At 37.3% G+C, this 14,933-nt stretch overlaps 2 protein-coding genes and 1 non-coding gene across 3 annotated transcripts in view; 1 reads left to right on the forward strand and 2 right to left on the reverse strand.

Annotated features, from left to right (window-relative positions):
- Positions 1–2,668, reverse strand: part of LOC120072181 (probable protein phosphatase 2C 34) — a 56,818-nt gene extending 54,150 nt beyond the window's left edge. Inside the window, exon 1 of the mRNA XM_039024590.1 lies at positions 2,356–2,668. Within this exon, the coding sequence (XP_038880518.1) occupies positions 2,356–2,668 (313 nt within the window). The remainder of the gene's footprint in view (positions 1–2,355) is intronic.
- Positions 2,669–3,352: 684 nt separating this feature from the next.
- On the reverse strand, positions 3,353–4,237 carry LOC120072182. The gene has a single exon (XM_039024591.1). The coding sequence runs from the start codon at positions 4,235–4,237 to the stop codon at positions 3,353–3,355; it is 885 nt and encodes a 294-aa protein (XP_038880519.1).
- Positions 4,238–4,850: 613 nt separating this feature from the next.
- LOC120072364 lies at positions 4,851–4,956 on the forward strand. Its single transcript, XR_005480429.1, has one exon. It is a non-coding gene; the product is annotated as a small nucleolar RNA R71 (small nucleolar RNA).
- Positions 4,957–14,933: the final 9,977 nt, after the last annotated feature.

Consider the following 14,933-nt stretch of genomic DNA (forward strand, 5'->3'; position numbering starts at 1 on the left):
CCCTTTTTTTAATATCAAGATGCATAAACGTTTATCGAAATAAAAGAAGTGTAGTGAGAGTTCGTTAATCATTGGTAAGAAAAGGATATTTCAAAAGATGTGTGCCCTTGATGATTTTCTGTCGAATGCCAGCGCAGGGGCCACTAGATTTTTCTTCATTCCAAATTTCTCAGGTCTACAGAGGTCTTTTCCCGCTGAAAATCACCTCCGTAATATATCTTGACTCTTTGCCCGTTAACCTTGAACGTGCGGGTCCCTTCTTCATTGATCAGTTCGATCGCGCCATGCAGGAGTACTTATTTGATTATAAAGGGTCTGGACCAGCGTGACTTTAATTTTTCGGGAAAGAGCCATACCCGCGAATTGAAAAGTAAGACCTTTTGTCCGACATGGAGATTCTTCCCGCATAGTTGTTTGTCATGCCAACGTTTTGCTCGTTCTTTGTTTCCCCATTCATCCAGCTTACGTTCTCCATTCATCCAGCTCGACCAATTGGAGTTTCATTGCTTCCCTCATTGCTTTTAAGTCGAAGTTAAGCTTTTTCACTGGCCACAGTGCTTTGTGCTCCAGCTCAAGTGGTAAATGACATGCCTTACCAAACACCAACGCATACGGAGACATGCCTATAGGTGTGTTATAGGTGGTTCTATATGCCCACAGTGCATCGTCCAACTTTGTTGCCCAATCTTTTCGTGAAGGCTTTACCACCTTTTCCAATATCAGCTTGATTTCCCGATTGGACACTTCAGCTTGACCATTTGTCTGTGGATGGTACGCGATGGCCACCTTATGGAGGATATTATATTTGAGCAACAAGTTGTTGACTATGTGTTGACAAAGTGGGAGCCTTCATCACTTATTATAGCATGTGGAGTGCCAAAACGAGTGAAAATATTTTTCTTCAGGAACTTGGAGACTACCGCCTCGCTTGTGGTGCATGCTACCACTTCTACCTATTTGGAAACGTAGTCGACGGCTAACAGAATATATTTGTGACCATTCGATGGTGGAAATGGCCCCATGAAGTCAATGCCCCTGACCTTGAACAGTTCCAGTTCTAAAATGATGTTCATGGGCATCGTATGTTTCCATGAAATATAACCCGTGCGTTAGCACCGGTCACTTTTCATCGCGTAGTCTCTTGCATCCTTAAATAATGTTGGCCAATAATATTCTTTTTGTAATACTTTCACTGCTATGCGTTGGCCTCCAAAGTGCCCTCCATATGGCGAATCATGACATTGTGATAATATGCATTGGTGAGTAGCATCTAGTACGCACAACCGCAAAATCTGGTGTGACCCCATCTTATACAGGTTTGGCTCATCCCAATAATATGTCCTGCATTCATGTCTGAGCCGCCTCTTTTGATGGTCGATATAATCTTTGGGAAATTTCTCGCAAACCAGATAATTTACCACGTTTGCGTACCATGGCAATTTTTCAATTTGAAATAGCTGCTCGTCTGGGAACGTTGCACTCACCTCTGACTGTTTGCGGTCAACTTCTGGATTTTCTAATATGGATAAATGGTCTATAACTTGGTTCTCCATCCCCTTGCGATCAATGATTTCCATATCGAATTCCTGAAGGAGGAGAACCCATCTAATCAATCTCTGCTTCGCATCTTTCTTTGTCATCAAACACTTTATCACCGAGTGGTCAGTGTGAATGAGTACTTTAGTTCCCATCAAATAAGCTATGAATTTCTCCAACGCAAATATCACCGCAAGAAATTCTTTTTCTGTGGTGGTGTAATTTGTTAAGTAGGATTCAAGGTTTTACTCGCATATGCGATGGGATTTAGCATTGTTTTCTTCTTCTATGTTAGTACTGCTCCCATCGCATAACCACTTGTATCGCACATTAATTTAAAGGGTTGGGTTCAGTTTAGTGAGATCAACACTAGTGCGGTCGTTAATGCGTTCTTCAAAATCATGAATGCGTTGAGGCATTGGTCATCAAAGTCAAACTTTCTATCCGCCTCCATTAATGCACTCAGTGGTCGTGCAATCTTTGAAAAGTCTTTGACAAAACGTCTATAAAATCCAGCATGTCCCAAGAAGCTCCCGACAGCCTTTACACTCACTGGAGGTGGAAGCTTTTCAATCGCCTCAATTTTTGCCTTGTCCACCTCCAACCCATCCTTGCAGACCTTGTGCCCAAGCATAATTCCTTCCTTCACCATGAAGTGACATTTCTCTCAATTAAGCACGAGGTTCGTCTCTTCACATCTTTTCAATATTTTCTCCAAGTTGTTGAGACAGACTTCGTATGTTTTCCCATATACAGAGAAGTCGTCCATGAAAATTTCTATGGAGTCTTCGAGATATTCAAAAAAGATGGCCATCATACCCCTTTGGAAAGTGCTCGGTGCATTGCAAAGGCCAAACGGCATGTGCCAAAACGCAAATGTTCCATACGAGCAAGTGAATGTGGTTTTTTCTTGATCTTCAGAAGCAATCATGATCTGGTTATAGCTGGCATACTCATCCAAGAAGTAGTAGAAATCATTTTCAGCTAAGCGGTCTAGCATTTGGTCGATAAAAAGCAAAGGGAAATGATTCTTCTTTGTTGCCGCATTTAATTTGTGGTAGTCCATGCAAATCCACCATCCGATGACAGTCTTTTGTGGTATCAGTTCGTTAATTGCCTTAGGGACTACCATTATCCTTCCTTTTTTCGGCACGCATTGCATGAGGTTGACCCACGTGCTGTCAGTTATTGGGTAGATGATGCCTGCGTTTAACCACTTAATTATCTCCTTCTTTACGATCTCCTTCATCGTAGGGTTAAGTCTGCACTGATGTTCGATCGATCCTTTGTGATTCTCTTCGAGACGAATCCTATGCATGCAGTATGTGGGGTTAATTCCTTTAATGTCTGCGAGTGTCCAGCCAATTGCTTTTACATACTTTCTCAGAATGCTCAGCAGTGCATTTTCTTGGTCTTCATTAAGTGCAGAGGAAATGATTACAGGTAGCTTTTCATTCTTCCCCTGAAACGTATACTTTAGGTGGTTAGGAAGTGTCTTCAAATCTATTGTTGGTGGTTGTTCCAAGGATGGTTTTGTTGTTTTTCTTTCTTCATTCACTGTCGGCTTATCTTATTGGGATGCGATCATCTCATCTTCTTTGGTTGTTTTTTCTGTGATCGCATTTCATGCTACAATGGAAGCGATCGCATCCTCATCTTTATTTTCATCTTAAGGCTTCTCTTCGTCATTCACGCTTTATTCATTATCGGATTCATTGAAGTCTTCTTCATCAGGATATTTCATGGCTAAGATAATGTCAAACCTGAGCTTCTGTCCATTCATGCTCAGTGTGATCTCTCCTTTATGTACATCAATCTAAGCACGACCAGTGGATAAAAATGGTCGCCCTAGAATGATGGGTACATCCATGTCTGCTTCGTAGTTCAGGATGATAAAGTCTGCTGGTAACATAAATTTTTCGATTGGAACTAGAACATCCTTCACCTTCCTCTCTGGATGCACAAGAGATCGATCCGCTAATTGGAGAGTCACCGTCGTGGGCACAACCTGCCTCACATTCAGCTGCTTGAAAATTGACAGGGGCATCAGGTTGATGTTGGCCGCGAGATCACATAACACTTGACTGATGTATAACCCTCCAATAGTGCAAGGTATAGTGAAACTTCTAGGGTCACACATTTTTGGAGAGATTATAGATTTTGAACTTTGCGTCAAAGCCACCGTTGCGAACTTACTAGTGCTTTTCTTCTTTGTCAACATATCCTTTAAAAACTTCGCATATGCAGGCATCTCCTCAATTACTTCAGTGAACGGAATGTCAATATGCAACTGTTTTAACATATCCGTGAAGCGTTGATATTGTACCTCATCATTTTTGTTCTTTTTAAGTCTCTGAGGGAATGGTGGCAGCTGTATTCTCACGGTCCCTTGTTCTTTCAGATCCGAGGTGGACGCAATCTTTGGTTCTTTTGTCTCTTTTTCTTTTGTTTCTCCTCGAGTCATCACAATCTCTAGTTCCAGCACAATTAGAGCAGTCTGGGTTTGCTCTTTCTTCTCCCCTGCCACAGTCTTTCCGCTCCACAACGTCACCACTTGACGTTGCTCTTTTCCCGTACCCCCTGGGTTACATGGGAGTTCTATTGAACTCGGTAGGCCTATTCTTGAGTTCGCCCATAATCTGGCCCTTCTAAATTTCCAGGTTGTGGATAGACGTCGCTTAGTTTTGAAGCACTGTTTCATTCTTTTCAATATATTGCTTCAACAAACTTTCCAAAGAGGAAGATTGTGGCGCCTATGAACGCTGGCTTGATTTTGCGTTTGACCATTGGTTTGCGGGAAAAATCCGGGTGGCCCTTTTTTGTATGCCACTAATTGAAAATTTTGCTGTTGATTTTTTCATGCGAAGTTAGGGTGGTTTTTCTACCCAGGGCTGTACGTGTTAGAAAATGGATTATTCTTCACAAAATAAACTGACTGTGGGTTTCGCGGGCATTCCTCCATTTGATGTCCTTCACCGCAAGTAGCACAACTTGCGGTCATCTGGTTTATTGCGTTCACTTGCCCATTATGCGTTGCTGGGCTATTGATTGTGATTCCCTATATCAAGTTCATCATCGCAATCATTTGACTCTGAAGGGATGCGATGGCTCCGTTATTCGCATCACTGTCCTTGATTCTCAATCTTTGATCGCTTTCTCTCCAATCTTCATCATTTTTAGAAATGCGATCAAGGATATTCTTGGCCTCATCATAAGTTTTATCTAGCAGACCTCCAGTTGCTATCGTATTGGCAGCCGTCTGCGATGCAGGATTTAATCCGTGGTAGAAAATTTTCATCTGTAAGTAGTCTAGTAGGCTGTTATGCGGACAATCTCTTAGTAACCTCTTAAACCTCGCCCAAGCATCACAGAGTGATCGTTATTATCCTGTTCAAAATTGGTGATCAACTTTCTTCTTCTGCCATTCTCCGTCGGAGGGAAGTACTTCTTCATAAACTTCTCAACTACTTGCTCCCATGATATAATCTCCCCTGGTTCGAGAGAATAAGCCCATTTTCGTGCTTGATCAGGCAACAAAAATGGAAACAAAGTTAATCGAACCTCCTCAGTGGAGATGTTTGGGAACACAAAGTTATTTTCATTTGGTGCTGCATTTCCTGGTTGTTCCGCCATGTTATCTTTCTCTTGTTGTTGTTGTTGGCGGCTGTTTCTCAATCTTCGTTGGAACGTTCTTTCAATCTCTGGGTCGTAATTTTCCAGAGATTGAAAGTTACAAAGAAAATCAGAAAATTACTATTAACACAACGTAATGCCGAAGTCCCCAGCAATAGTGCCAAAAAACTTGATGCGTTATTTTATGCGATGAAATAATGGTGTGGAATGCAATGGTGGAATATGCATTGTGCAAGCAAGTTTTCTTAGCAAGACCCAAGTATAAATCCTACTGAGTTACCTGGTAAGCCCAGGGTCAAACACAAGGACTAAGGAAGACAATATGCGATGGTAATTTGCGATCACTTTGCGGTAATAATTAAATCAATGGTTTGGTTGGTTTATTGTTTAAGGTATAAAAGGTATGCAGTGAATTTGAGAAAAGAGTAATTAAGCTTATTCTCCACCTCAAACACATTACTTTACAATCATCTTTTAGTTCTAAGACCCCGTGTTCGACCTTAGATCATCTCCAGAAACTTGTGATCTCGTTATACTTGGTGAGAGAGCAAGAAAACTTGTGACAGGATTACATGATCATCGTATACACAATTAACGCATACTCTTCAAACCATCTCATGATCATCGCATGACCATTAACGCATATCAATTAGAAATGATCAACCTCGAAGCATACTGGTATTAAATGAGATGGCCGGAGAATTGATGCGTTATTTTATGCGATGAAATAATGATGTAGAATGCAATGGTGGAATATGCGTTGTGCAAGCATGTTTTCTCAGCAAGAACCAAGTATAAATCCTACTGAGTTGCCTGGTAAGCCCAGGGTCGAACACAGGGACTAAGGAAGACAATATGCGATGGTAATTTTAGATCACTTTGCAGTAACAATTAAATCAATGGTTTGGTTGGTTTGTTGTTTAAGATATAAAAAGTATGCAGCGGATTTGAGAAAAGAATAATTATGCGATAGATACACTGAGTATGCGGAGGAACGAGTTGAGAAGGTCTTTAGCTAGCATTTCTTGAGAATGCATTCAAGCTATGCGATCATGCTACACTCATGCGACAACAAATCATTTTCTAATGCAAATACGATAGCTCCTAAATTTAGGACGCATGTGATGAATGTGATAATGTCTATAGAACTTATTTCTAAGTCTCTACTTCTTGCCTATACGATGACGATGCATACAAGGACAAGGCGACCGCATTCAATCATATCCTATCTCTAGGGAGCATGCGATGCCTTAATAGCAAACAAAGCTTATTCCGAAGCTTTTATCTCTTGATTATGCGGTTCTAATCTGACTCTCCCGAGCCTAGATTCTAATCTGACTTTTCCAAGCCTAGATTCTATCCTTAGACTACCCTCCCGAGTATTTTCAATGGATAAATGACGCAAACATAATACAAGATAATCACATAGAATGAAGATCCCAGGTTATGCTAGCTAAGTGCTTCTCAACCCATTCAACAAATTTAGCTACTCATGCATAACTTACAAAGAGTGGACAGATATAAAGATGCAATTTCCATTTTATAAATAGGTTCAGAGTACAAAATGACAATGGAAAATAAGGGTAGAAAGCCTGTAGCAATTCCTTGCTTCCCAAGGCTTTTACACTGTTTTATCTCTATTCTACCCAAAAGATGTTCTTGCTTCCACAAGAGTTGGCCCTCTCTCTGATTTCGACGCTCCTCGGCACTCTTCCGTGTTCACCGTGATGATCTCTCGGTGTAATCTCCCTTCTCTCGCTTCTGCCTTCTAAGTAAAAGAAAAACTATGAACAAGGCTACTTCTATCTATAGGGAAAATTCTGTAAAACTAAGCTAACTGTAAGAACTGGTCGAACTCTTTCAGTGAAGGTGGCCTTCGATATTTATAGAGCTTCAGGGTAAGAGGTTTTTCTCTCATATGATTGCACTGATGGGATGGCATTAATTCTTTGTCTAATGCGCCAAGTATTTGTCACCAAGTTGAATGTACTTGCTACAGTAGGTCGTTAACAACTTATCAACTTAATTCAGAATCGACCGTCATCAGCTTTCTGTCCCATCTTGATTTATTAAGCTTTCACCCAGATATGCCCACTTTGATGCACTCGCTCTATGGGCCACCTACTTGAGTAGATTTTTACGAGTGAAAATGATCGCATAGCCTTGCGGTCACAATCTCTGAATCCGCTCAGACGTTAATTTTCTCGAATCGCATTTCCGCCTTGCGTCAACGCATTTTCTACAAAAAAATACATAAGTTAGTTGTTTTCATGCGATAGACGCATGCGATCGCAATGTTATGAATTTAATACTTTTGGACGCAATATTGTATATTTTTACCATCACAATCCTACATTGTTTTATAAGTTTGCACTGTAATAACGTGCATTTCTGTTCGTTATCATGAATCTATAGATAAAACAACAAAAGTTGTCAATCGAGCTTAAGAATGCCTCGATTTTGTGGGAGGGTTGTTCAACAGCCTGAACGATACATGAGTTTAACAGAAACTTAAGTCATCATACTTGATGATGGCTTAGAGGATCCTTTGACCTTTAAACAGGCAATGTAAAATGTGGATAAAGACCAATGGATAAAAGCGATAGACCTAGAAATGGAGTCAATGTACTTCAATTCTGTCTGGGAACTTATAGATCAACCAAATGGGGGTAAAACCTATTGGTTGCAAGTGGATCTACAAGAGAAAGCGAAAGCAAACTAGTAAGGTGCAAACCTATAAAGGCAGACTCGTGGCAAAAGGTTTTACCCAAAGAAAGGGGTAGACTATAAAGAAACCTTCTCCTATGTTGCCATGATTAAATCTATTAGAATACTTTTATTCATTGTTTCATTTTGTGATTTTGAAATATGGAAAATGGATGTCAAGAAAACCTTTTTGAATGGTCATCTTGATGAAAGTATTTATATGTCGCAACCAGAAGGGTTCATTAAACAGGGTGAAAAGCAAAAATTTTACAAGCTTAATAGATCCATATACGGGTTAAAACAAGCATCTTGATCTTAGAATAAAAATTTGACACTGCGATCAAATCTTATGGATTTGAATTGAATGTTGACGAACCTTGTGTTTATAAGAAGATAGTCAACAAGACTGTAGTTTTTCTAGTACTTTATGTTCATGATATCTTGCTCATAGGAATGAGACAGGATTCCTTGCTGACGTCAAGAGATGGCTAGCATCGCTATTTCAAATGAAAGATTTAGGAAATGCACAGTATGTTCTTGGAATCCAAATTGTTCGAAATCGCAAGAATAGAATACTGGCACTATCTTAGTCTTCTTGTATTGGTAAAATGTTGTCAAGATATACTATGCAAAATTCCAAAAAAGGTATGTTGCCTTTTAGACACGGAATTTATTTGTCTAAGGAACAATGTCCTAAGACACCTCAAGAAGTTGAGGGAGTGAAAAGAATTCCTTATGCATCAGTAGTCGGGAGTTTGATGTACGATATGTTATGTATACGCCTAAACATATGCTTTCCAGTCGGAATAGTCAGCAGGTTTCAGTCCAACCGTGGACATAGCCATTGGATTGCTGTTAAGAACATCCTCATGTTTCTTCGGAGAATGAGGAACTATATGCTCATGTATGGTCCTAAGTATTTGATTTTTATAGGATATGCTGATTTTGATTTTCAGATTGATGTAGATTCTAGGAAATCTACATTGGGATCAGTTTTACTCTAAACAGAGGTCTACTGAAGAGATTGAAGGCCAATTTCGTGGAGCTTGCAAGGATTAAGTGAAAATCTACAAAGGTAGTAAAACTGAAACCATATTATTTTGAAACTATGAGTTTGCATGCTTGCTACTTAAATTAATGTAATTAGAGTGCTTAATGATTCTGTTAGCTTCCATATATTGCATGTTTACTGATAGCACTGGAAATGTGCTATCTTTTTTTGCTAAAAATTCGGGTGTTTAGCAACTTAATTTGGTTAAATTGATCATTTTATAGGAATCAAGTGTACAAGTAGTTAGATCAACCGGTCGGGACAAAAAGGGCGCTAAAACGACGAATTTACGAGCTAAATTGATTAAATGACGAAGGAGTAAAACTGTTGCCCTGCCAAGTGTTGCAACGCTCCAAATAAGCTTAAGTTTAATGCTAGCTCAATGCTAGAAGGCAAAATGCTTGAGTGCAACGCTACCCCAAGCATTGCAATGCTTCGTAGATGACCCAATGCCACTATTGCACTACTCCCCAACGCTGCCCTCCAACGCTCTAAGATAGAATAGGCAGCATTGCAATGCCCCTGGCCAGCGTTGCAATGCTATGTAGTTTGACGAACGCATAGCCCCAGCACACGTGACATGCAACGTCAGGCTAGCACTGCAACGCACACCTGACGCTCGACCATTATGCGCCGCAGCGTTGCATCGCTCTTCCTAGCGTTGCGACACTTTGGCAATTTTATAGAAGAATAATTTTAGGTCAGCCGTAAAGATCATCATCAACATCGTCCCAAGTACACAAATTCTTGAATGCAGTCGCTATATCCAGGATAACTTTAGCTTCCTTTTGACACCAAAATTCTATAAAAATTCTTTCTCTTTGCCAATTGTATTGAATTCGAGCATGATCAGAGGCTAAAGGGTAAGAACTTAGCTTAGGTTTGTTAGTTTAGTTAGGTTCTAATTCAATTCTTGAGACTCGTATTGTAATTCTGTGAGTTTTTGTTATGAATATATGAGTATTTATCTTGAACTTATTTTTCAATTTTTATGTATGAGATAATCTGACAAATTAGCCGTGCATGTTTAATTGATTGCTTTGATTGGTCCTAATTTGTAATCGTTAGGTAGTCATCACCTAGAAGCAAGAGTGAAGTTGGTTTGTTATGTTAATTTGGGATTCTAATTAGCAAGAATTTACTTTCTAACTTAGATAAAATCTCGATCAATTAATTGGTTAGACGATGTAAATCAATTAATTGGCTTAGCTTTGCCCTTAATCTTAATGTCTATTGATTGATTGATTGGTTGGCGATTCTCACTTTTTTGTTAATTAACCTGGTTTTATGGACTACTGGTTAGGATTCTAATTGAGTAGGCTAAGTTTTAATTCGAATGTTCTCACGCATCTTTAGAATAGTCCGTGATAGAATTGATGAGGAATGAACTAAACTATAATTATCCAAGCTAAGTATTTATTCATTTGGTAAATTATCACATTCTTTTACTTGCGCACTTTTGTTCTTTAACAATTTTAATTCAAAATTTCTCACAACAAAACCCCCCTTTTTTGGTTACTTCTTACAAGTTCCAATCCTTGAGGAATCCATATTCGACTCCCTGTGGTTCGACCTTGAACTTACTACTTGTACTATTAATTAGTATAAGGGGTTAGTTCAGAGCATACAAATTTTTTATTTGCATTCAACGCGTGTTTACGAACGACGGTAAATCTGTCGACTAGCCAAATTGGCACCGTTGCCTAGGAGCCAAACGAAATCTTTAATTTTTGAAATTTATAATATTTATTTTTGCTAATCAATTTTCTCTTTTGGTGCATGACCCACCCTCCCAAAGAAAGGAATGTGAGAGGAAGAGGACAAATCGGAGCGAGAGATATGATGAAGGAATGCGAAGAGCCAAAAGAAAGTTTGGGAAACATTAGATAAAGAGAGAGAGAGAGGACAATTGTTGTAAAATATTAATCATACATAATCAATGAATGGTAATCAAATTAACACCTGTCACCTACATTGAGTGTAACGTGGTAATGCCCCTAGATTCATTTTCTTCTCCATTTTGAGATGACATTTTCTTTCACTTCTCACTACATTATCCATTTAACTACCCCAACTTGTCACCCTTCATTTGTCCTTCCCTTTCTCTTACCATACAAAAATCCATCACAACAACTCATAAATTCCTTAGATCACATCAAACTTGGTACTACTCCCATCCAAACACACTTAATTACGTAGTTTCGATAATATCTAATACATTAGTAGTAATATGATGGCATCTAACAATCAAAGATTTAAACTAAAAACAATTTGATTTTCATTTTAGAAAAAACGATGAAGTAAATAATAAAAATAAGAATAATGAGATGAGAAAATTAGAAACAACTTTTAGCGCCATGTTCATAATCATTGAGCCCATCATCTTTAAACTTTAAATACTAAATATTTCAAAGAATATGAAGAAAATTATGGTAGGGTTTTAATGTTCTTGAATGTGTTTAGAGAATTGATTCCAATCTCCAAAGAATCTTGTTACGTGTTATAAAACAAGAGAAACAAAACAAAACTAGGGAGAAGAGAAAGTAAAGAATGAATGTAGTGTATTTATTCAATTATATGTTTCAGACATCCCATTGGCCAATATTTAAAGAGTTTATAAGATATGAAAAAATAAAGTTATCAGGAGATAATGATGAAGATGCTTGAAAATATATATCTATAAACATCTATATAATTCAAATATTTATAACGGAAAAATTAAAATAATATGGTAGTTTTAAAAACTATTTATAAAAATATTGTACTTTTCAAACTATTTAGAAAAATATTGTTGTTGTTTTTTTTTAAATAGGTCGAAGGTTCAAAATTCAAGTCCGCCTAGGTAGGTCGAATTTTGAACTGTCGACCTTTACCCTTTCTTTTTCTTTTTAATAATTTATGTTTTTTTTTCTTTTTTACCTTTTCAACATTCGACCTGTGTTTCTTTTTTTTATTTTATTTTAAATTTTCCATTTTATAAAAACAATTTCTAAAAATATTTTATTATTTTATTATTTTATTTAAACTCTAAAAAGAATAAATTAAGAAAAAATATCTCATAACAATAAAAAAGTGTAAATTAAAATATCTCATTTATATAAAAATAATTACAAAAATTAATGTGTCCTACAAGGCAGACGTCGTCAATTTCGAGCTGGTTGTCGTCGTCGACTTCGAATTTGAGGTTGCTCTGGTTCTTCTTGATGTTGCTCTGATTCTTCTTGATGTTGTTCTGGTACCTCTGCAGACGCTTCATGATATAAATATTCATTATGCTCTCCACGACCTCGACCATGTCCATGCATGTATGAAGACGAAGGACCAACCTCTGAGTCATAATGTTCTGAACCAAATGCTGGCATCATCATCATCGAACTAACATAATCAGTTTGACTCTATGTCTGCATCACAAGGGGCAACTCTTCCACATTATGGGAAACCTCATCAAACTCATCCTCTTCCCGTACAAGTCCTCTACGTCTAGGAGCTGGTGGAGGAACAATAGGTATATCGTACATATAATGTATCTCCTCCATATAGCTTTGGTTGTCACTACATATAGCAAGAACCTGGTTCGGATCGTCTAATTGTAATAGCTAAGCAATCGTGTAGGAGTTTGTGGGCGATCGTGTAGTAGGGAAAGAGAGCTCTCGAGAGGCCATTGTAGTGTGCCCTTATTGTGTACTTCCACTATGCGATCGTGTAGTAAAGCTTAGCGATCGTGTAACATTTGGTATACGATCGTATATTAAAAGATATGCGATCGTATAGGTTTTGAGAAGGCCATCGTCTATTTGTAATAGGTAAACGATCGTGTAGGAGTTTGTGGGCGATCGTGTAGTGAAGAAAGAGAGCTCTCGAGAGGCCATTGCAGCGTGCCCTTATCGTGTACTTCCACTATGTGATTGTGTAGTAAAGTTTAGCGATCGTGTAGCATTTAGTATACGATCGTATAGTAAAAGATACGCGATCATATAGGTTTTGAGAAGGCGATCGTCTAATTGTAATAGCAAAGTGGTCGTGTAGGAGTTTGTGGGCGATCGTATAGTGAGGAAAGAGAGCTCTTGAGAGTGGGAGTTTGGAAAACGCTGTCGTGAAGAGGCCATCGCAGTGTGCCGCTCATCGTCTACTTCCACATGCGTTCGTGTAGTAAAACTTAGCGATCGTGTAGCATTTGGTATACGATTGTATAGTAAAAGGTATGCGATCGTATAGGTTTTGAGAAGGTGATCGTGTTAGTAATAGTTAAGCGATCGTATAAGAGTTTGTGGCCGATCGCAGAGGATTTAGTAAGCGATCATTTAGTCATACTGAGCGGTCGTGGAGAGATTGTAAACAATCATTTACCTTCTAATAAAGAAGTTGTTCATCGTTCACTTGTTCTTTCCGGAAGTTTACACCTGTTGTTATGTTAATAAAGAATAACTAAACGATCACATAGTAATTTTACTAAACGATTGTGTGCAATCGTGTATATAATTACTAAACGATTCTTTAATTTCCTTTAGGTCGAGGGTTTGTTCTATAATTTTTGAGAGGTTGAGGTTTCAACCTTCGATCTCTTTCAAATTTTCTCATCTTCCCTTACAGATCTTCTTTGGTTTTCGACAGGTCGAGGGTTGAACCCTCGTCCTCTTCTCAATTTCTTTAGGTCGAGGATCAAACCCTCGATCTCTTCTTTAATTTTTGATAGGTCGAGGATTGAACCCTCGTCCTCTTCTCAGGTCGAGGGTCAAACTCTCGATCTCTTCTTTAATTTTTGACAGGTCGAGGGTTGAACCCTCGATAAAATATTTTAAACTAAATCCCCGCCTCGAAATCTCCAAAACAACCATAGATTTCTAAATAGTTTCAAAACCACTCTATTTTCCTAAATAGTTTTCCTAATCACAATATTAAAAAAAAAAAAAAAAAACTCCACTTATAACTCTATCCACCTTGTTATTGGGTTAAATCTTCCATTTACTATTTTGTTTCTCTACTTTCATTTACCAAAACCAAAGATGTTCTTACTTAAGAAAGAAAACTCATAGTTATCCAATAATAATAATAATAATAATAAATAAATAAATAAATAAGAAAAGAAAAGAAAAAAAAGGAAAGAAAGAAGAAAATAAAACTCATAAACAAATCCCATATTTAGATCTATTTCATATTAAATTTTCTGGTTGAACCAAAATCTCTATCCCCATTTCATAATTATTTAGTTTTTTTATTTTAAAATTTTGAAAATCAAATCTATAAACACTACTTTCATCTATTAGTTTCTAGATTTTATTGTCTACATTTTAGGAGTATTTTCAAAAAACCAAAATTTGAGAAAAAAAAATTCAAAACTTGTTTTTGTTTATGAAATTGTTTAAGAATTCAAAGGTATGCATAATAAGTATGAAAATTATAAATAAGAAATTGTGAGAAAACAAGTCTAATTAAAAAAAAAAAAGGAAAAAAAGAAAAGCTAAACAGTTATCAATTAATAATCCACCATTTTTTTAAAAAAAATCTTGCTTCATGGTTCTAATCCAGGTTCAGTCCTTAAGTCATCTCCTTCAAGCTCCCATTCCTCGATTCTTCTTCCCTCTCGAATTCATTTTTTGTGTAAATCATTATTGCCACTTTTTAAGTAGTATCTATTACTACATTCATAATTTGACATGTATATTAATTTATTTTGTAAACGTCACATTATACTTAAATGTTATTAGCATAGAAGACAATGACTAAAGATAGTATGGAAATTTCTCTATACTACAAGTGGCTCCAAAATTTCAATTTCCCTCATTTTATATATACTAGTTGGAAGACAATCGTGCGTGGCTAAAATTTTTAAGATATAATTTAAATTTTAATTGAATATCCATTGAATTTAGTCGGTAAATATTTAACCTCAAACGAAGTAGTTAAAAAAATAACACTTAAAACTTATATATATTTCTTGTTTCAAAGTTAAATTACAATAAATGAATCTATAAAATAAAATAGAAGGATGAATCAAATTGAAATATAT

This window comes from Benincasa hispida, chromosome 2 (assembly GCF_009727055.1).
Source record: "Benincasa hispida cultivar B227 chromosome 2, ASM972705v1, whole genome shotgun sequence".
In the NCBI taxonomy this organism is placed as follows: Eukaryota; Viridiplantae; Streptophyta; class Magnoliopsida; order Cucurbitales; family Cucurbitaceae; genus Benincasa; species Benincasa hispida.

Coding starts and splice junctions, on each gene's coding strand:
- LOC120072182 (XM_039024591.1), bottom strand. CDS start 4,237: ATGAAACAGTGCTTCAAAACTAAGCGACGTCTATCCACAACCTGGAAA.